This window comes from Orycteropus afer, unplaced genomic scaffold (genome assembly GCF_000298275.1).
Source record: "Orycteropus afer afer isolate SDZICR_OR568_19922 unplaced genomic scaffold, OryAfe1.0 scaffold00068, whole genome shotgun sequence".
Lineage (NCBI taxonomy): Eukaryota > Metazoa > Chordata > Mammalia > Tubulidentata > Orycteropodidae > Orycteropus > Orycteropus afer.
Window position 1 is genome coordinate 12,013,339 of NW_006921655.1, and position 23,289 is coordinate 12,036,627.

At 39.8% G+C, this 23,289-nt stretch overlaps 1 protein-coding gene across 1 annotated transcript in view; it reads right to left on the reverse strand.

The window, feature by feature from the left end:
• AVEN (apoptosis and caspase activation inhibitor) overlaps positions 1-18,269 on the reverse strand; it is a 260,229-nt gene extending 241,960 nt beyond the window's left edge. The window contains exon 1 of the mRNA XM_007940487.1: positions 18,018-18,269. Coding sequence (XP_007938678.1) covers positions 18,018-18,269 — 252 coding nt within the window. The remainder of the gene's footprint in view (positions 1-18,017) is intronic.
• Between the last annotated feature and the right edge of the window lie 5,020 nt (positions 18,270-23,289).

Here is a 23,289-nt window from a genome sequence, read left to right on the forward strand (position 1 = left end):
AGGTAAGCACGGGCGGGCTTGTGCTTACTCACTGATCTGCACTGAACACTTTCCCTTGTTACCCTCCCGAGAGGGACCGGGTCTCCAGAAGCAAGGCAAGCATAGGTGTAGCACAGAGTAGCAGGCCGGAAGAGCAGGAGAAAGGGGTAAAACCCAGGAATCCAAAGAGAAGAGCAATCAGCCAAAGGGATTAGGTGAGGATATGTTCACTACAGACCCACAAAAAAGAGACAAGTTTATGTTTATCAAAAGACAGCATGAGTTTAAAATGTTGAGAAATACTGACAGGGTATGACTCTTCCAGGAAAGACAGGCTAAAAGACAAGAACACCAATACTTTTCAAATATATTAAATATATCACTTTCTGCCTGTGATAGGCAGAGTAATTCCTCCCCAGAGATGTCCAAATCCTAATTCCCAGAACCTGTGAATATATTATATTACACAGCAAAGGAAATTAAAGTTGCAGACGGATTGTTGTTGTTAGGCGCTGTCCAGTTATACTCACAGCAACTTCATGTGTCACAGTGGAACTGCATTGAGATTTCTTAATTAGTTCACCTGAAACTAAAGAGAGTCGTTCGTATTATACAGGTGAGACTAATGTAATCATACACTTAAAAAAAAAAAAAAAAAGCATCACTGTTGAGTCAATTGTGACTCATACTGACGCTAGAGGACAGAGTATAATTGCCCTTTAGGGTTTCCAAGAATTACCTAATAAGCAAGGTAAGCACAGGCTAACTTGTGATTAATTACTAATCTGTAGTGAATAATTTCACATTTTTTCACATCAGTTTCTGCTTTTAGGTATGGCTGGCATCTGTCTCTCCCAGCCCCCAGCACCTTCCTACAGAATCAAAGCTTCTTTTCACTTTTACAGTGCCTGACAGGGACAGAGCACCCTGTAAGTAAAGTAAGCATGGGCTTACTTGTCCTTACGTACTAATCTGTGGAGAAAGCCATGTGAAATTGTTCAGTACAGATTAAGTAAACACAAATAAGCCCGTGCTTACCTTGCTTATTGGGCAATCCACCTGCTTCCAGGGTTGTAATCTTTACAGAGGCACCATCTTTCTCCAACAGAGCTGTTGTGGGTTTGAATAGCTGACCTTTCCATAAGCAGCTGCAACACTTCACCACCACCCACCCATTGCCATGAGTCGATTCCAGCTCATAGTGACCCCCACTGGGTTTCCAAGACTGTAAATCTTTACGAAAGTAGATTGCCTCATCTTCCTCCCACGGAGCAGCTGGTGGGTTTGAACTGCTGACCTTCTGGTTAGCAGCCAAATGCCTCCTTACTCACTACGTCACAACCACCACCGTGAGGGCTCCTCTAATGTAATCACAAGGGGCCACAATAGTGGAAAAGGGAGTCAGGAAAAGAGATGTGACAATAGAAGCAGGGTCAGAGATGTTCTATTGCTAGTTTTTGAAGATGGAGGAAGTAGCCAATAATCAAGGAATACAGACAGCCTCTAGAAACTGGAAAAGGAAAGGAGATGGACTCTCCCCAAGGGCCTTCAGAAATAAATAATAATTACAACCACTATCAATGTTTTGTTGCAGCTGTTCTTTTAATCTCTACTGCTAAGGTTTAGACACACTCAGCTTTGCAAGCATTTCATGAGTTGTTCCAAACCAAACCAAACCCACTGCCGTTGAGTCGATTCTGACTCATAGCGAAACCCCATTGGGTTTCCAAGGTGGTAAATCTTTATGGCAGTAGATTGCCCAGTCTTGCTTCCACAGAGTGGCTGATGGGTTTGAACCGCCAACCTTCTGGTTAGCAGTTAGATGCCTTAGGCACTGTGTTACCAGAGCTCCTTATGAGTTGTTCAGTCAATGACTGACTTATGAAATGCATGTTAAACTCCCATGCAGAAAAATTTTGGACTGCTTACCCCACCTGCTGTTCACTGTTAAAACAGTGTCTGAATTTCTTCTTATTGTTATTATTATTGCTGTTGTTGTGGAACTAGAAAAGCTCCTCGGAGTTAATACACCTAGTTCAGCCTTCATTTGACACATGGGTTGTTTGTCTTTTATTTGATTATTCCAAATAGCATTTACATATCTGCTTTCAACTCTACTCTTCACTTCATATTAAAAATACATATTTTTTTTTATTAGAACTTTGTAAAGCAAAACGGATCATCACCATTTCAGTCATTTATGCAATTTGCACTTGCAGAATGTATGCATACAGAGCACATCTAAATCTAATATTTAAGTGGGAAAAAAAGGATGATTTGATTATAAATTATATTGATGGCATTTTCAAACTAAATGACCTAAAGGATTTTCACAATTAAATGTTTTGTATGTGAGAGAGAGAATGAAAATGAATTATTTGTTTGCTAAAGATACCCCAAATTGAGGAAAAAAAAAATGAAAAAAGGAATTAAGAAGGGACAAGCAAGGGGATGCAAAAGCTTTCCAATCTTCCTATGATCGCCTATCACAGCAGCCCACTTAGAAACCCTCATGTTTAAGGAACTAGAAGTTTGGGGGTGGAGTATAGCTTGGATAGTACAGTATGGTGAGCTACATACACCCCTAGATGTTAGGACTCTGAGCAGATTCCTCAGGCTCTAAGTTATTTGGTACAAACCTGAAATTCCCATCTCCACGTTTTAGAACTCTGCCTTTTACTATCATTAAAAAGAATAAGATATATATTGAATAAAGAAGAAAAGCTTAAGTCAACAAATCTGAAAGATGAACTACAATTCATATAGCCTAACCATTTTGCTACCTTAGAAAAGAAACACATGATTTGACAGAAAAGCATGACAGTCCCTAAATAATTGTTCTAAGGGAGGAAAAAAATCCACAATCAACTGTTTTGACATTCATAAATGAAAAACTAAATCTCCTCCTAGAAATCAAAAATCCCAAACTCAAGTATCAAATCCCACCACCAACTATTAAGCTGTACCCTTAAAAAGACCCAAATCCACCCAATTATTTGTTTACCTGTACCACCTTTACCACCACCTTATTGAGTAGCAGTGTTTAATGGGTGGTGGGAATTTATACTATGTTTTCTAACTATGGGTTCTGATAACAATTTAAATGTGAAGATTTCTTTTATTTTATTTTTATTCACTAATTTATTCAAACATACCCATAAAACAAATTGTTAGATACAAAATTGCCGGGCTTCAGTTTAAATTTTGATGTCAAATTGCCTCAATTATGGGTTCTACCAATGCCTACTAAGAGAATACAGGAATATCTAAGTTCAACCAATACTGTGTATTATAAATGCTTTTTTAAAAAACATAGTTTTAAAGGTTTTTCTGTGTATAGTTTCATTAGAATGCCTAGCTCCAAGAAAATTAACACAGATTTAAAAGTTTTTGTAAACAATCTGATATATGTTTTTACCATTTCTTTAAAGCAAATGAAGAACCTCTAATTTCCATTTGGCAAAATAATCTTAATAACAAAAGTGAGGCACAAGAAATATGCTTATCCTTGGTTAGTTCTAACCAAATTTTGCAACCATAAAGTAACATGACTAAAAAGCTGGTATACCATTTACCTTCTAAATGCCATCACTCATGCAACAAATATTTATGAGCTCTTTCCAAAAAATGTAATGCACTGTCATGTACAGGCCTTCAAGTGGGTTATAATTAATGAAGTAGACATATAATAATCTATTAAAATGTAGAATGAAAATAAGTGCTTTATTTACAAAGTACAAAACTGCTAACTCAGAAAGGGCAGAAGCTTCACCAAGAAAGGTTTCTTTTGAACTGAGCATATTAAGATGAATAAGATTTTGAGAAATGGCAAGTGAAGAATGTACTATACCAGTCATAGTTTTGGTTGCAAACTATAAAACCAATTCTTGCTAACATGGGCAGATAAGGAATTTACTAAAGGAATTTCAGGTATCTCATAAAATTGACAAGAAGTCTAGAGAAATGTGCCAAAAACACAAGGAGGAAACAGAAGCAGGAAGCTGAGAACCCAGCAACAGTACCGTAAGAGTAATAAACTAGTTAGGATGCCATGGCAACTGCCATCATGAATAATCTCTAAAAGTCCCTGCATCTATATGTCATTGCTTCAAAATTGGCAAAACCTCTGTAAGGTATCAATGTTAATTTCCTGATTTTTACAATTGTGTTATGGTTATGTAACAGATTTCCTGGTGTTTAGAAATATCCACTGAAATATATAAGGGAAAGGATATCATGTCTACCACTTACTCTTAAATGTTCAGAAAAAATAGTTTGTCCTCAACATAATTAGGAGCTCTGGTAGCATAGTGCCTAAGGCACTTGACTGCTAACCAGAAGGCTGGCAGTTCAAACCCACCAGCCACTCCTCGGAAGGAAGATGGGGCAATCTACTTCCGTAGCGATACTGCCTCGGAAACCCAAGGAGGGGTCTCTATGAGTCGGATCCAACTTGACGGCACATAACAACAACAACAACAACATACAAAACCAACAGCCAATACTATTGTCAGTGGAGAGAGACTGAAAGCATTCCCCTTGAGAACGGGAACCAGACAAGGATGATTTCTGTCATCGCTCTTACTCAGAACTGTACTGGAAGTTCTAGCTAGAGCAGTAAGACAAGAAAGGGAAATAAAGGGCACCAAAAAAGGTAAGGAAGAAGTAAAACTATGACTATTTGCAGATGATACAATCCTCAGTAATTATACTTAGAAATAAATCTAACTAGGGACATAAAAGACTTATACAAAGGAAACCACAAAATACTACTGCAAGAAATCAAGAGAGACCTACATAAATAGAAAAACATGCCATGCTCATAGATAGAAAACTTAACATTGTGAAAAATGTCAATAATACCCACAAAGCTACAGATGTAATACAGCCCCGATCCAAATGTCAACACCATTCTTTAATGAGATAGAAAATCTAATCATCAACTTTACATGCAAAGGAAAGAGGCCCCAGATAAGTAAAATACTACTGAAGAAGAAGAACAAAATAGAAGGTTTCAAACTTCCCAATCTCAGAACCTACTATAAATCCACAACAGTCAAAACAGCCTGGTACTGGTACAATGACAGACACATAAACCAATGAAACATAATTGAGAACCAAGAAATAAATTCATGCACCTGTGGATAGCTGATCTTCAGCAAAGGACCAAAGTCCACTAAGTGGAGAAGAGATGGTCACTTTAATAAATGGTACTGGCAAAACTGTATATCCATTTGCAAAAAAATGAAAAAGGATTCATACCTCACACCATGCACAAAAACTAACTCAAAATGGATCAAAGATGTAAATGAAAACCTAAAACTATGAAGTTCATGGAAGAAAACATAGGGACAAACCTAAGGGCTCTAATTTATGGCCTAAATAGACTATCAAACATAACAACAAATACACAAACAGTAGAATATAAACTATATAACATGGGCCTCCTAAAATCTGAATAACTATGTTCATCAAAAGACTTCACCAAGAGTAAGAAAAGAATCTATTGGGGGGGGGGGTTTGACAATGATATATCTGACAAGGATCTCATCTCTAAAATTTATCTTAAAAAAACTTAAATACCTCAACAACAAAAAAGCAAACAATCAAGTTTTAAAATGGGCAAAGACATTCAGGCAGCTAACATGAAAAGATGCTCTTGCATACAGTATTGTGTTGTCAGTGGTGGCAAGCAATGATCTATGGGTGGACAGGTAGGTGGGCAGGCTGAATGATCAGGTACGTCTAGGCAGGGGGAAGTGTGCCATGACCATGTATAGCACTGGCAGACGATGTTTCTACACGCATATTGGTACATGCTGTAACAATGTCCAGACAAGGGGCAAGGTTGTGTTGACATCTTGGCCATAGCCAGCTACCTGGAAGGAATGAGTAGTTGGACCTGTGGGCTCAGGACCATGGTCATAGGGGACATCAAACTTAGTTGGCATAACATATTACACAAAAACACTGATCTACATCTTACTTTGGTGAGTAGCAACTCGGATCTTAAGTTTGCAAGCAGCCATCTAGATGCAACGATGGGTCTATCCTCGTCCAGAGCAAAGAAGAATGAAGAAAACCAAAGACACATGGAAACAAATAGACCAAGGGACTGGTAGACCATGCAATCCTCAGCCTATATGACCATGAGCCCACAAGAACTAGATGGTGCCTGGCTACCACTGTCTGCGGGAAGGGGACAGAGTGGGAGATCAATGTGGAACAAAACTCAAAATCATTAAAAAAAAAGAACAGTCTGAGACCCCTGAGACTATGGCCCCTAGTTACCCTTCAAGTCTGGAACTGAACTCACTCCTGTGGCTTCCAGACAAATAAGAGACAGGCATATGGGCTGAACATTTCCATCAGGTAGATGCACTACTCGAAGTGATCAATCATGGGAAAACAGCAGGGCAGTATTTGCACAGGGAGATAGCTCGGAGGATGGGAGTGCATGGGCGGGAAGGACACAGGGACGACTTAACTACAGGGAGGAAGTGGGAAAAGAACTGTTACATTGTGGGGAATTGCAGTCAATGTCATGAGACAAAATGCGTATGAACTGCTGCTGTATGGAAAATGAATGTGCAATGTAAACTTTCACCCAAATCACAATGAAAATTAAAAAAAAAAAAATGCTCATGATCATTGGCCATTAGAGAGAGCAAATCAAAATGATAATGAGATGGCATCTCACCCCAGCAACAATGGCATTGATCAAAAAAACAGAAAACATAAATGCTGGCAAGGCTATAGGAAGATTGGAACTCTTAAACACTGTAGTTGGTACTGCATAATAGTACAATCACTATCAGAAATGGTATGACACTTCCTTAAAAAGCTAGATATAGATAGAATATCATATGATCTAGCAATTCCACTCCTAGGTATATACCCTAGAGAAATAAGAGCTGTGACACAAATAGACATACACACCCCTAAGATCATTGCAGCATTATTCACAATAGGAAATAGATGGAAATATCCTAAATTTCTATCGATGGATGAATGGATAAACAAACTGTGGTACAGATATACAATAGAATACTATACAACAATAAAGAATAATGATAAAATGCATTTGGAAAAAAAAAGAATAATGATAAATCTACAAAACATCTCACAACATAGATGAATCTGGAGGACATTATGCTGAATGAAATAAGTCAGTCAAAAAGAACAAATATTGTATAATATCACTATTATAAAAAGTCAAAAATAGCTTTACACACAGAAAGAAACATTCTTTAACAGTTACAAGGATCGAGAGGGGGAAGGTAGGGGAGGTGAGTGGTATCTGAAGTCTTAAAAGCTTGTGAGTAGCCATCTAAGAAGCAACTACTGGTCTCTTCCCACCTAGAGCACAGGAGAATGAAGAAAGTCAAAGCTCAAGGAAGCAATTAGTCCAAAGGACTAAGGACCCAATGAACCACAGCGTTCTCTAACCTGAGACCAGAAGAAATCAGATGGTCCCCGGCTACCAATGAACCACAGCCTTCTCTAACCTGAGACCAGAAGAATTAGATGGTCCCTGGCTACCACTACCAACCACTCTGATGGCTAGAACAATAGAAGATCCCAGTTGGAATGGGTAAATATGTAGAACAAAACTAAATTTAATTATAAAAAGACCAGATTTACTCATCTGAAAGAAGCTGGAGTACCCCCAAGGCTACTGCCCAAAGATAAGCTTCTAACTTGAAATTGAAGACATTTCTGGAGGCCACCTTTCAGCCAAACAATAGATGGGCCTATAAAATAAACAATAACACCAATAAACAATGTGTTCCTTAGAACAATCAACTATATGAGACCAAAAAAAAAGGCAACATTGCCCAAAACAAAAAATGAGAAGGCAGGGAGGGCCAGGGAAACCAGACAGAATGGAAATTGGGAACCCAGGAAGGAAATGGGGAGAATACTGACACATTGCAAGGATGTCACAGAATACTTTGTGTATGAACTACTGATTAGAAAACTAATTTGCCATGTAAACTTTCACCTGAAGTACAATAAAATTCTTTCTTTTTCAGAAAGAAAAAGAAAATGTGTTTGCATGAACAACTCAATGTGTGTGTGTGTATATATATACACATATATATATATACACACACACATATATACACACATATATATATACACACATATATACGTGTGTGTATATATATATATATATATATACAGTTTGTATGTATGTGGGGAAAGTGAGAGACAGGGAGAGAAAAACAAAAAAGCAAATACAGTACAGCAAAAGGATAGCATTTTGGAATAAAGATGGAAAAAATCTCGGAATTATTTTACTATTCTTGCAACTTTTCTTCCATAAATCTGAACTTAGGTCAAAATTGTTTTTTAAAAATTTAAAGTCTAGGTCTCATGCTCCCTGCCTAGCTGCCAGAGAGTAAGAAGGAGGAGTTATCTGCTCAGATTTGGCTGCTACAGAGAAAAGTAGGGCTCTGCCTCCTATTGAGACCTAAACAGGAGCAGTACTCCAAAATTAGGAAGGGGTATGCTGGGAAGCCAAGAAATCAAACCACTGACCATAGTTCATCTGGAAGGAAAACCACAAACCAGAGAAGGGAAGAGGAAAGGTTTAGAGTACTTTCAGGAAATGGGGAGTATGACCCATATCAGGATCATAGAGTGAGAAAAGAGATCTAATGGGGAATAAAAAAACAAAAACCTACCGCTTTCAAGTCTATTTCAACTCACAGCAGCCCTACAGGGCAGAGTAGAAGTGCCCCCATAGGGTTTCCAAGACTGCAGATCCTTACAGAAGCAGACTGCCTCCTCTGTCCCGTGGAGCTTCTGGTGGGTTCCAACCTCCAACCTATTGATTAGCAGCTGAGTGCCTTAGCCAAAGCATCACCAGAGCTCCTACAGAGAGGCATAATGCTGAAAAGGTGAGTAAATCAGTCAGGTCATGACAGGAAACAAATGTCACACTAAAACTGGGTAATTTGAGAATAGTTTAATAATAGTATTGGCGGGCTTTTGAAAATAAGTAGCAAAGCTCTGTGCTTTCACCATCCCTAGGCTTGAAAGGGCAAGAGAACACAATCAGAAAAGAAAGGGAGGAAGAAAGAATGAGAAGGCAACTGTCCTTCCCCTCATTTTCTGCCAGTGTCTGCCAGTGATTTCTATTATCTGACTTCCTAGTAAGAGAGCAAGTCAGCCTTCTGGGACACAGAGCAGGGTGTGGATGGTGGAGGACAGTTCTGGTAAGTGCAATTTGTGTGCTCATCTGGCATTCCATTCTACTGAAACTCCCGTGGCAGCATCACCAGTGACCTCCTACTTCCCACAGCCAATAGACACTGTAGGTCCTTATTTTTTTTGACCCCTCTGTTGGCCACATCCCTCTTTCTCTTAATGCTCTCCTCCTTTAATTTTATCCTGTTCCCGGTTGGAATTCCTCCTTTGCCCACATTTCTTCAACCTTTTTTACAGCCTTATCTTCCTTTATGTTTACTTATGTTTTATTAACTATGCAAAAGCACTCAATTGTGTGGATCATAACAAATTGTGGATAACATTGAGAAGAATGGAAATTCCAGAACACTTGATTGTACTCATGAAGAACCTGTACATAGATCAGGAAGCTGTCGTTCAAACAGAACAAGGGGATACTGCCTGGTTCAAAATCAAGAAGGGAGTGCATCAGGATTGTATCCTTTCACCATACTTATTCAACTTGTATACTGAGCAAATAATCCAAGAAGCTAGATTATATGAAGAAGAACGTGGCATCAGGATTGGAGGAAAACTCATTAACAACCTGCGATATATTGATGACACAACTTTGCTTGCTGAAAGTGCAGATGACTTGAAGCACTTACTGATGAAGATTAAAGACTATAGTCTTCAGTATGAATTACATCTCAATATAAAGAAAACAAAAATCCTCACAACTGGACCAAAAAGCAGCATGATAATAAGTGGAGAAAAGAGTGAAGTCGTCAAGGACCTCATTACTTGGTTCAACAATCAACGCCAATGGAAGCAGCAGTCAAGACATCAGATGACATATTGCATTGAATAAATCTGCTGCAAAAAGACCTCTTTCAAGTGACAAAGAGCAAAGATGGCTTCTGGAAGACTAAGGTGTGCCTAACCCATGTCACTGTATTTTCAATTGCTTCTTACACATGTGAGAGCTGGCCAATGAATAAGGAAGACTGAAGAAGAGTTGATGCTTTTGAGTTGTAGTGTTGGAGAAGAATGCTAAGAGTACCATGGTCCACTAAAAGGACTAACAAATCTGTGCTTGAAGAAGTACAGCCAGAATGGTCTTTGGAAGCAAGTATGGCCAGACTTCATCTCAACTACTTTGGTCATGTTGTCAGAAGGAACCATTCCCTGGAGAAGGATATCATGCTTGGTAAAATGGAGGTCAATGAAGAAGGGGAAAGCCCTCCACAAGATGGATAGACACTGTGGCTGCAACAATAGCTCAGGTATAGTATCGTGAGGCTGGTACAAGACCAGGCAGTGTTTCGTTCTGCTGTACACAGGGTCACTATGAGTCAGAGATGACTCGACGGCACCTAACAACAACAACAACTTCCTCTAGCAGAAATGCTCATATTCCTCAGCACCTTGCTCTCCAACGCTTTTCTCTAATCTCATCTACATCCATGTCCTCTACTCCCAGAGTATGCCAAGGCCTCCTGAATCTCTAGCTTCTTCTCCTGTTTCACTAAGAGCTTCTGACCTTCATATCCAACTCCATACGGACAACAGGTCCAAAACTAACCATCTTTCCCCATAAAATCTGCATGTGTACTTACCTCAGTGAAGGATACCACATAAACTCACCACCCAGATATAATCACTAGCATTTTTAAAATGCATCCTCTTGCCGGCCTCTTTTCAGATATTTTATAAGCACGGTATATTTGAAGAATCTTTGTTTCAAAAATGGAATATATGTTTCTGATTATGTACAACTGTAAAATATCTTAATAAAAGGAAAGTGAAAGTTTTACATAATCCCTTTATTTTCCCCTCCTCCAACAGAGATTAACAGTTAACATACTCTTATATACTTCAGATTTTTAAATGCATAATACAGTATATAATTTCCACATAACTACAATACTCTTTTTCTTATTTCTTAAATGTCTTGTCTTGACATCTTTCCAGTTTTACACAGAAAGAATGTATATCAAAATGTTTATAGTAGTTATTTGTGGATGATGTTATTACAGGTAATTTTATTTTCTTCTTGGTATTTTTCTGTTTTTTAAAGCCAGAAGAGGAGAAACATTAAGTCTTGTACCTCTGATACAAAATGGGAGAAAAAGAAAATAGAAATTATTTTCGATAACAAGGGGAGGCATATTGAGATCAGGTTTGAATTGAGGAGAGCAAATAACAGAGTCCATAAGGTAGTATGTGTTAATCACAGATAAGTTGACATCACCCAGGATATAGTAAAAATATAAACTATAAATCAAATACCAAAATTTTCAGGGGAATAATAAAAAGTCATATGAAATGATAAATTATCACATTTGCCCAAATAATTGTTAGTTTTTGTCTTCTAGATATACTCTTACCATATGTGATCAATACCAAGTTGTCAGTTTCAGGGGGGACAAAACTGTGTTCTATTCTTTATTCGCTCAGATATTTTTTATCTTTGTTAGTCTTTAGAGAGTTCTGTGTTTTGGCTCCATCAAAAATTGTTATTCCAGAGAACAGAACTCTGGCCAACACAAATATTTAAGAGGTGACATGTTTTGTTCCAAACAAAAGGCAATTAGAGCACCTAATTGCTCTAGGTGAAACCTGAGAAGAAGCTAGAGATTCAGGAGGCCTTGGCATACTCTGGGAGTAGAGGTCATGGATGTAGATGAGATTAGAGAAAAGCGTTGAGAGCAAGGTGCTGAGGTACACCTCTAACAATTAGAGGTGTCCATGAGTGGCAATGGCTGCTTCAAAAAGTACTAAGGGGAGGGGAGGGAAGGAAACACTACAAAAATAAAATTTTAATTAATTAATTAATTTAAAATCAAGGGAAAAAAAGTATTAGGAAGATGCACAGGCAGGCAGCAGAATGAGGCTCTCCATAAATCTACTCCTCCACAAAAGCAGCAAGAACACTGGCAAATGTTACGATCCACATTTTCAAACTCTTTAATCAAAGGTTTGAAACAATCCAAGGAGCATTTATTAAGAAAAACAGCTACGTTTGTGGTAAGAAAAGCAAGCTTCATGATGTTTTAGCTGGTCCATTACCATTCTACCAAGCTCTGTTGTTGTTGTTGTTGTTGTTATGTGCCGTCGAGTCGGACCCAACTCATAGCGACCCCTCCTTGGGTTTCTGAGGTGGTATCACTACGGAAGTCAATTGCCCCATCTTCCTTCCAAGGAGTGGCTGGTGGGTTAGAACCGCCAGTCTTCTCGTTAGCAATCAAGTGCCTTAGGCACTACACCGCCAGAGCTCCTACCAAGCTCTGTAGCAGTTTGAAAACCACAGCCTCACAATTACAATAACTGAAAACCAGCCGGCTAGAAGGGTCTCTGGAAGCTCTGATGGCACAGTGCCTAAGGCATTTGACTGCTAACCAGAAGGCTGGCGGTTCAAACCCACTAGCCACTCCTCGGAAGGAAGGTTGGGCAATCTACTTCCATAGAGATACCTTCTCAGAAACCCAAGGAGGGGTCGCTGTGAGTCAGAACAGACTCAACAGCAGTTGGTTAGTTATTGATTGATTGATTGATTGATTGATTGGAGAAGGTTCTCTGGGTGACCCAAACCATTAAGCCTGACTACTTACTGAAAGGCTGCCATTTCAAATCCACTCAGAGGTGCCTGGCAATCTGCTTCCAAAATGTCACAACGATGAAAACTCTATGGAATACAGTTCTACACTACAACACATGGGGTAGCCATGAGTCGGAAGTGACTCGATGGCAACTCGTGTGTTTCAGCTTTTTTTTTAAGCAGCTGCAGGAGGGGACAGAATAGATTCGGAGCGACGTAAAAACTCCATTCCCAGAAAACTGTCACTATTTGACCTGGCTGGCATTTCCGTGAAAAGTACCAATCTCGAGGCTCATTTTTATTTGACCAGACTCAGAACTCACTCTGTGCAAATAGAGCAAAAATAATCAGCAGCAAAAATTGTTTACAATTGCAGCTGCTTGAGGCAGTGATACCATCTGTTGCTAACAAGAGGCTGATTGCAAGAAAAAAAATAAAAAGGAAAATGGGGGATGAGATGTCCTTAGGGTGGTATTTTATCTTAAACATGGATGTAGATGTTGAGAAAGTCTAACTTTAAAGACTAAGCAATAGGCCAGGTAGTTTCCAATTCTTTGCTTTCAACAAAATTGATGGAGGACCTAATCTAACTGTCAGTTCATAGATCACTAAAATTGTTTTCAATATAGTGATTTTGACACATAAACAGAAAGGTATTCAAAGAATTGAGTGACATTTATATATTTAAAAAAAAAAAAAAAAAAACCTAACCATTCCCATCTACCTATTTATGTAAATATTTCTCAATTTACATCTATAAAAACAAAAATTAGGAACAGATTTACACTGAATCCTATTTCATGGATCTCTAAACTTATTAAGGAAAATAAGATATATTCACAATAATATTTTACTTTTAGATTTAATAATTCTAATAAAATCAACTGTATATTAATCAATGTAATTATAATTCACTCTAGAAAAAAATTTTTTATATACACGTCTTAAGATTACACGACATGAAAAATACCTAAATTTGTTATAGGGAAACATGATAGGGTGGTCACTAAAAGATTTTAAAGTATGAAAAGATACTAAACTAGATAAAAGTTCCGTGGAAGATGTAGACCCAAAATGAAAGTTAAAGAGGGTAAGGAACAAAGTGAATCTGACTGCCAAAGAGTTTATTAATGTATTTCTTAAATGGATAATGGTGAATCTCAAATCACTATAGCATTTAGAATTCATATGATACATTTATAAGAATGATGTAACAGATTTATTTAAAAAGTCAATGTATGCAACATGCTGATAATTAGATATTTTTCAACTATCTGAACCACTGATGTTGGATACAAACTTTAGAGTTGTTCTGGTTACCTAGTACCGCTCTGACAAGAATATACCACAAATGGGATGGCCGTATCAAACAGGAGTTTATTCTCTTAGAGTTCAGGAGGCTAGAAATCCAAGTTCAAAATGCCAGGCTCTCAAACAAAGTACAGGCATGTGAGTTAAACATTTACCTCAAGTAGACACACGCCCTGGAGAGAACAATCTTGGGAGAAGGAAGGGCTGCTTATGCATAGGGAGATAGCTCAGGGTGCAAAAGAATATGAAGGGATGGACACTGGGAGGAGGTAACTATGGGGAGGAAGTGGGAGGGGAGCTGCTGCATTGTAAATTTTGGTCAATGACATGAGACAAAGTATATGTGAACTGCTGTATGAAAAGTGAATTTACTCTGTAAATCTTCACCCAAACCCTAAAAAAAAAAGAAAAAAGAAAAAAAATGCCAGGCTCTAGGGGCTAGGTGAAAGCCCCTGGACCTTGGACTTCAGTTCTGCCTCTTGGTCCCAGCCTACTGAAGCTAGAAGCATCTCTTCACTCAGGCAGCTACTGGCTGCTGAGGCTAACAAGCCCAAGGTCGACAAATAAAATGGCACAGTTCCGATGTTATCAAACCACTTTCAAGTCCATTGAAAGTCCCAAGGTCAGCAGAGCATGGGAGGCTGCTAAACAATGACACTGGTACGTGCAGGGTTCAAGCGTGCCATAAGAGACCATTCCCAAAACTGTTTCTTAAATTCAGAAAGCAGACCACATACCCACAGGCAGCTACTCAGCTGCTCACAGTAGATTCCACCATGGAGCTGATTACCAGTCTCATCGTGGGGAATAACGCATCCAGCTGCCCAGCCATTCAACCAGGCCCAGCCAAGTTGACAAACAAACGTAACCACCACAAGAAGAGAATGTGATACCTGTTCTCAAATTTTTAAAGCAGAACAAAAAAGTTCAAGGATCTGTGTCAATAATAGAAATGTGTAAGTGAAATAATGGTCAAGGAGAAAAGTATTTTACATACATTGAGACACTTAATCAGTAACTATGACGTGAAAAATCCTAAAAGAATATATAAAGTAGAATTTTAAGACCATCTTGACAAAGGCTAAAACTTTAATATAAAGCATTACAATAATGGCATAAATTTATTTTAATCTTATATTATTTTTTATTATATTATTCTTTCTCTAAATGATTATTTTACTCAATTTAGTTTAGTGGAGATGAATAAGACAAAAGCATCTTCATTCACTCAATAAAACAAGTTAAAGACACTTATTAAAGCTTGTGTGCCAGACACTGTAGTAAGTACTGAGGGTGCTATTACTAAAATTACTATGAAAACATGATCCCTGCAGCCAACAAGTAGTTACTTTGTTCTCAGTAAAGTGGTGATTAATCATCAAAAATGTAAGAGATAACATATAATCTATTCAAAGGTAGCTTGGCACATGTAGTCATAGAATTCTAAGTGTAAATCCCAGTCCTGCCATCAGCTGTGGAAACCTAAGCAAGTCAGTTAACCTATAAAAATGATATAACTGACTTGTAAAATTTAATATACCTGTATATACAGCTTAAAAAAAAAAAAAACCCACTGCCATTGAGTTGATTACGGCCCCCACTGGGTTTTCAAGGCAGTTAGTCTTTACAGAAGTAGATTGCCCAGTCTTCCTTCCACAGCATGGCTGGTGGGTTTGAACCACCAATCTTCTGGTTAGCAGGCAAATGCCTTAGGCACTGTGCCACCAGAGTTCCTTGTAGTCCTCAATTTATAACAGAGTTCCATTCCAGGGACTCTATCAGTAACTGAGTTCTCACATAGGTCTCACGGCTTTTATTTTTTTTAGTTTTCATTATTATTACCTTTTATTATCAGTATTTTTATAAATCCAATCTTTGTTTTGGAGTGTTGAAAACATTACATATAAAGTTATAAATATATTTTAAACATTATATGTAATACATACTACTCAAGATAAGACAAAAACAAACAAAAAACAATAGCCTTCAGTGTGGTTCTTCATAACTCAAATACATTGTAAATTGGGGACTATCTGTTCATTATTCTTTTGTGGGTGTGTACATATATATATTATATATATAATTTGTTTATATTTATAGATATTGCTGTTGCTAGCTGCTGTTAAGTTAGGCCCCAACTTATGACGATCCTATGTGTTACAGAGTAGAACTGCTCCCACAGGGTTTGCTTGGCTATAATCTTTATGGAAGCAAATCACCAGGTCTTTCCTTCCGCGGAGCCACTGAGTTTGAACTGCCAACCTTTAGGTTAGCAGCTGATCACAAACTGCTTGGACCACCTGGTCTCCTTAGGTATAAAACTAAACTCACTCCCGTCCAGTCGATTTCAACTCATAGCAACCCCTACTTCGGTTTCCGAAGTGGTATCTCTACGGAAATAGATTGCCCAGTCTTCCTTCCAAGGAGTGGCTGGGGGGGTGTTGAACCACCAGCCTTCTGGTTAGCAGTCAAATGCCTTAGGCACTATGCCACCAGAACCCCTACTTAGATATATATACATATAAATATAGATAGATAAAGAGAAATATATATATATATATATATATATATATATTATATATATGTATATAGGAATATATAGAGAAATATAGATATATATACATGTAGAAATATGTACAGAAATATATATATATATATATACATAGACTGGTGACACCTGTGAGAGCTGCAACTCAACTGGACTGCCTTGTTTTTCCTAGTCTCGCAAGTTTTCCATCTTTGACAGGGTGCAGTCTTACCACTTTTCTATCATCTCTATTAGTGGAAAATATTTGAAGTTTCCTTCTCTGACAGGTTTCCACCTTACACACATTCTGGCTTTTGCAGGTTTTACTGTGTCGATATATAGTATATATACACACTGTATATAATCTTGGAGAGTTGTTTACGGACAAATTGTAACATTTAATGAGCACTAGCTTGGTTTTAACTTTCTTTCCTTTCTGTCTTCAAACTGGCAGATAAGCTGACCCTAGAAACTTCTTAATACCTATCAATTTTTGCTTATTATCTACCTTATATTATACATAATTTTTAGCCTTATATAATTTCTTTCCAATTCTGTATTTCTTATACAACTACTATAGTTAGCAACATCTTATCTACTATGTCCTTAAGACTGTAAATATTTTTGTAAGAGATTTTGCCTCAATTTTTAAAAAAACAATTTATGTGCATGAGAATTCAAAATCTAAAAACAAATGTTAAAATAACAAGAGAACAGCTCATAAATAGCCAACAATCTGATTCCTATAGTAGGGATATGAGTAATCATACTGCTATTAAAATTCAGACCTGACTTCTGACATTCACAAGATAAGAATTCCAAGGATGAAAGCCAAGTAGCTTGATTTCTACACATTGTATATAATAAAAGAGTCTGCCCAAATCTTAAATCTCTCTGTTCCCAAGTGCAAATCTGAGTCTGGTCCGTAGGGGGCATTCTTTCATTCAATAAAGTTTTATTATGCGCCTACTGTGTGCCAGGCATTGCCACGGCATTAAGCAAAACATATATATACAAAAAAAAAAAAAAAAAAAACCTGTACCCCCCAATGACAGAAATGTTCCCCCACAGGGTGAGGCTTCCCAGGTCTTGGTACCTAGAGCCCAAACCCTGGCCGTGCCCCCACCAGGCGCCCCCAGGACCTATAGCCCTGATACACAGCCTTGGTTCCGGGGTTTTTAAGCTCTCCGTATCACGGACCTCTTAGGCAGGCCAGGAAAGCCCAGGAGGCGACAGTCAGTCGTCCGTCATCCCCACACAGCAGCGAGGGAAGCACACACAACTCCCACGTGTAAACCCGGCGCGCGCCCCTACGGCTCCGACGGTCCCGCGCAGGCGCCGCCACAGCCCAGCTCGCGCGCGCTCGGCACGCTCCCTCGCGGCCCCGGCCCACCAGTCCCGGCCCTACAAGCCCTCGTTTCTTACCGGTGCGCTGGCCCCTGCACTGCGACCTCTCGGCTCCCGACGGCCGCCTCGCGGAGGTCCTCCTCCTCGGCCTCTGCGGGCGCCGCGGAACCCTTGGCCCCGGCCGCGGCCCCGGCGGCCTCCTCCGTCTCCGCCGCCGCCTCTTGCCACCGCTGCTGCAGCTCCTGCCCGATCCCTGTCACGATCCCCGCCTAGCCGATCGCGGTCGGGCCGCCGGCCGCGGCCGCCACGGGCTCCTCGTTCTGCCTGCATCTGGCCTCTGCCTGCAGTGCTGAGCGCGCAGGAGCAGGGCCGCCGCGGAGACGCCCGTGCCCCACCGGAAACGGGCCGCACGGAGGAGCCAAGAGCAACGAGCCCCGGGCGGACGCGAGACGCGGGGTTGCGGTACCGGGACGGAACCCGGCGGAGGCGGGGCGGCCGGTGTCCTGGCAAGTAGGGCCGGATCTGTGTGCAAGGAAAGCGAAGGATCAGCGGGACCTTAAGTGAGGGAAATGAGGGATTAGGGCATTCACAGGGCTCTTAAAATGGAATGGGAGGGAGGGATCATGGTAAGTAAAAAGGTTGTAAAACAAAAGCAGTTTGTATCATGGTATTTTTTTTTTTTTTTTTTTTTTGTAAATAATAATAAAAGAAGTACTAATGTGTGTGTGTACACATGGGAAAAAGTCTAAAAGAATTTATACCAAAATGTCAGGAGTGGTTAACTGCTTTTTTTGTTTGTTTCCTGCTGTATTTTATTTCTCACGAATGAGTACATATACAGAGGTGGATGATATAGGCCAGAGGTGTGGACTGCAGCAACAGGGAATAGAGAGAACAGTGCAAAACTGACAGATGGATAGAGAGGCAGAGAATTTTCATAAAAATGACTACTCTGGATCCGTTTGCTGTCAGAGCTGATCCCAACTCGTGGTGACCTCATCTGTGTCAAAGGAGACCTGGGCACCATACAACTTTCAGTGACTAATTTCTCGGAAGTAGATGGTCAGGCCTTGCTCCTCCAACACGTAGCTTACAGCTGGCTACTGTAACCAGTTTGCACCTGTACCTCACACTTAATGAATCCAAAAGCTTTCCATTCTTGTCACAGCTGGTTGAGTTAGGTACTACTGTTAACGCTTATTTTACCAATAAGGAAACAGTCTAAGAGAATTTAAACAGCTTTCTTCAAGTGACAGCTTGGTAGTAGTGGAACTAGCATTCTGATACAGGTAGTCTCACTCCAGTCCATTCTTTTAACTGAAGTGAAAGAGAGATTGTACAGATGCATGGGAGCCATTTTTATGTTTCTATTACAGAAATCACGTTAAAATAATAAAAACATGGGCTAAAATGTCCACCATCCTATCAGCCTAGCAAAATAACTTTTCCTTCCCAGTCCTTTGCTTTATTCATATGCACCAAAAAAATAAACCTCACTGCTATTGAGTTGATTGGACTCATAGCCACCCCTCCTTGGATTTCTAAGGTGGTATCTCTATGGAAGTAGATTGTCCAATCTTCCTTCTGAGGAGTGGCTGGTGGTGGGTTTGCACCTCCAGCTCTCTGGTTAGCAGTCAAATGCCTAGGTATTATGCCACCAGAGCTCCCATATTCATGTGCAGTTAGCACTAATTACTTCTTATTGTCTAGTCTGCCAGGCATTGTGAGAGATCCTGGAGATAGAAAAAAAGACATTATCCCTACCCTCAAGTAGTTCATGTCCTCCAGAAGAGATAATCCTATAACATGACAGTGTGGGGAGTACAGTGAGAGGCTAGAAATGAAGGCCCAAAGGAGGAAACGTTAGGCTGGGCTTATATGAATAGCCCTTTGGCTTTATGAGAAGGCTCCTGACCCAAGGCTTTTGATAAATGGGAGTGGGAGAGCTTTCTAGCAAAGGGAACCACTGAAGGATTATAAACTGGAGAGAAACAATTGTAAAAATACTATCACTTATCAAGCACTCAGATGCACCAAACACCCTTGTAATTACTTCCCCTGTATCACTTCAAGTAAACCTCACAGCAGCCATGTGAGATAATACTGTTACCTTCCCCCTCACCCCCCATTTTATAGATGAGAGATCTAAGTGACTTTACCAAGAACACACAGCTAGTAGTGATTCAAACTGTGGCAGTCTGGCTTCAGAGAATCTTAACCACTATACTGTGAGAAAATAATTCTGTAAAGAATGAGAATGCTAGGCAGAGTCATTGGAGAACCACTGAAATGGTTCAGGCCACAAGAAATCAGGGCCTGAATTAAGGTGAATGCCAGGGAGACAGAGGATGGGACATATAGGAAAAAGTAGGATTGATAAGACTTAGTGTGCAATTAGGAGCTCTGGTGGTGTAGTGCTTAAGGCATTTGAGTACTAACCAGAAGGCTAACAGTTCTAACCAACCAGCCGCTCCTCGAAAGGAAGACTGGGCAATCTACATCAATAGAGATAACCACCTTGGAAACCCAAGGAGGGATCTGTATGAGTCAGAACCAACTCAACGACGGTGAGTTTGGGGTTTTTTTTGGTTTAGTGTGCAACTGTAAGCAGGGAGGTCAGGCAGTAAGATGCACGGAGGGTTGCCTAGGTTTTTTGCTTAAGGGATCGTGTAGATGCCATCAGTCACAGTCACAAAAGGAAATATGAGGATGACTGTGGAAGTGTCAGGAGGCTGTCAGGATAACAGTATTTTTTGACACTATTTCTCTATGTTACTTCATTGTCTTTAATAGTTAACATCTTTGTCAAATGACATTATTTCACAGTACATCTATTTTTCTTTCTTTTTCCCTGTATTATTTTCCTTTTCCCTTTTTATTCCTTCATGTCTTACCTTCCTGCCTTTTTTCCCCCTTATATTTGTGAAATTAGACTGTCAATGGCACACAGGATGAAGTTACTCATTCCCATGCTAAGCTCTCAAATTCTATAGTCCGACCCCCAGAGAAACATCAAGCAATAGAAGATGGGAATAGTGACAAGACTTTTATCCTTGTCACACCATAAAGGAGCTAGCATATACTAAAAGCATTTTTTAGAACCATTTGGACAACCCGGACCCCATCCCCTTGTGGCCAGGTTCATGCTTTTTACTGAGTTGAGTGGTTTTGTTAGGGCTGATTAGGCTCTGTCAAGAGGAGAGTAGAAGGAGTATCCTTTATTCTCTCCACAAATAAAAATAAATGATATCCTACTTACTTACTTACTAATCAAGGAGCCCTGGTACAGCAATGGTTAAGTGCTCCACTACTACCTGAAAGATCCACTTTGCAACCTACAAGCAGCTCCACAAGAAAAAGACCTGCAAATCTGCTCCAGTAAAGATTACACCCTAAGAAACCCTATGGGGTAGTTCTACTGTGTCCTAGACAGTCAATGAGTCAGAATTGACTCGATGGCAAACAACAACTTACCCATCACTGGAGTCCCTGGGTGGTGCAAACAGTTCATGTGCAGCTGCTAACAGAAAGGATGGAGGCTCGAGTCCACCCACAGGTGCCTTGGAAGAAAGGCCTGGTGATCTCTTTCCAAAAAACTAGCCACTGGAAACTCTGTGGAGCACAGTTCTACTCTGACACACAAGAGCACATGTCAAAACTGACTGATACTTAGCAAACATGGTTAGAAAAGCTTGTGCTTTGATGAGATAGTTTCCCCAGTTCAGAATTAGGAAATTGGGGTTTGTAAAAGCAAACTAGCTTATTTCACAGTTTTGCTGAAAGATGGCCCCATCAAAAGGCCATGGTTTATTAATATAAATAGACCTCTCTGCCAGGAGCTGAGTTCCCGTGTTTGCCTTATTCTCTGGGTGGCTATATCCCTTACTAGGATCAAGAAATATGCAGGTATTAAGAAATGTGCTCTGGAATGAAAGGTTTACAGAGATTTATGAAAGAAATGCAAACACAGACTCAGAACTGGAGTTTTAATGGTTTCCAAGCTCAAGATTCTTGTTTTACAGATGAAGAACAGATTTCTGCTAAGTAAACAGAAACCTAGGACTTGACCCCATAGCTGCTCATCTTAAAGTCCAAGCTCCTTCTACACAAGTGGTTCTCGAATTTCACATGCATCAGAAAAACCTGAAGGCAGGTTTCAAAGCAGATTTTGGGGCCCCAACCCCAGAGATTCTAATTCAGTAGGTCAAGAATGTTCCCAGAATTTGCCTTTCTAACGATTTTCCTTCCCAGGTGATGCCAGTGCTGCAGCTAAGGGACCTCACATTGAGAATCATTGTTCTGTATCACAAGATGACATGAATCTCTTTATAATACCCACCACGTTCCAAATCCAAACATTAACCTCATCCTTTAGAAAAACAGTGCCTTTATAAGCAACAGCAACTGACATAATAATAGCTAACAGGAGGCAGTTTCGGTTGGGAATTCCTGGTTGACAACTCAAGTTATATGGATTCAATTTGATATGTATCTGCCACCATAATGCTGGCTTTTTGTCCTTCATAACTTTACATTATCCTCTGATACATCATCTCTTAAGCATTAGGCCAGATTCTCATTTTCCTGCTAATCCATCCTATACGCGTTCCCACAAGAATCATATAGTAGAAAACCAAAGTAGGTGGCATCACACTCCTCAATCTCAAAACCTAATGAACAGCCACAGTAGTCAAAACAGCCTGGAGGTTATAAACCTTTCACAGTGATGAAAACATAGACCAATGGAACAGATGGGACAACCCAGAAGTAAATGCATCCACCTATGAATAGCTGATCTTTGACAAAGGGCTGAAATCCATTTAATGGGGAAGAGAGAGTCTCTAACAAATCCTGACAAAACTGGATATCCAGTTGTAGAAAAATGAAAGAGGATCCACATCTCTCACTATATGGGAAAAATTACACAAGATGGATCAAAGACCTAAATGTAAAACCTAAAAAAAAAAAATTAGGAGCTCTGGTAGCATAGTGCCTAAGGCACTTGACTGCTAACCAGAAGGCTGGCGGTTCAAACCCACCAGCCACTCCTCAGAAGGAAGGTTGGGCAATCCGTAGTGATACTGCCTCGGAAACCCAAGGAGGGATCGCTATGAGTTGGGGCTGACCTGATGGCAAATAGCAACAACAACAAAGGAAAAATAGGGGCAAAGTTAGCAGCTGTAATACATGGCACAAATACACTATGAACATATTAAAAATCCACAATGGAAGAAGACAAACTAGATGACTAGGACCTCCTAAAAATTAAGCATTTATGCACATCAAAAGACCTTGCCAAAAGAGTAAAAGGAGACTTGAAAATTGGGAGGAGAGGAGGGAGGGGATTGGC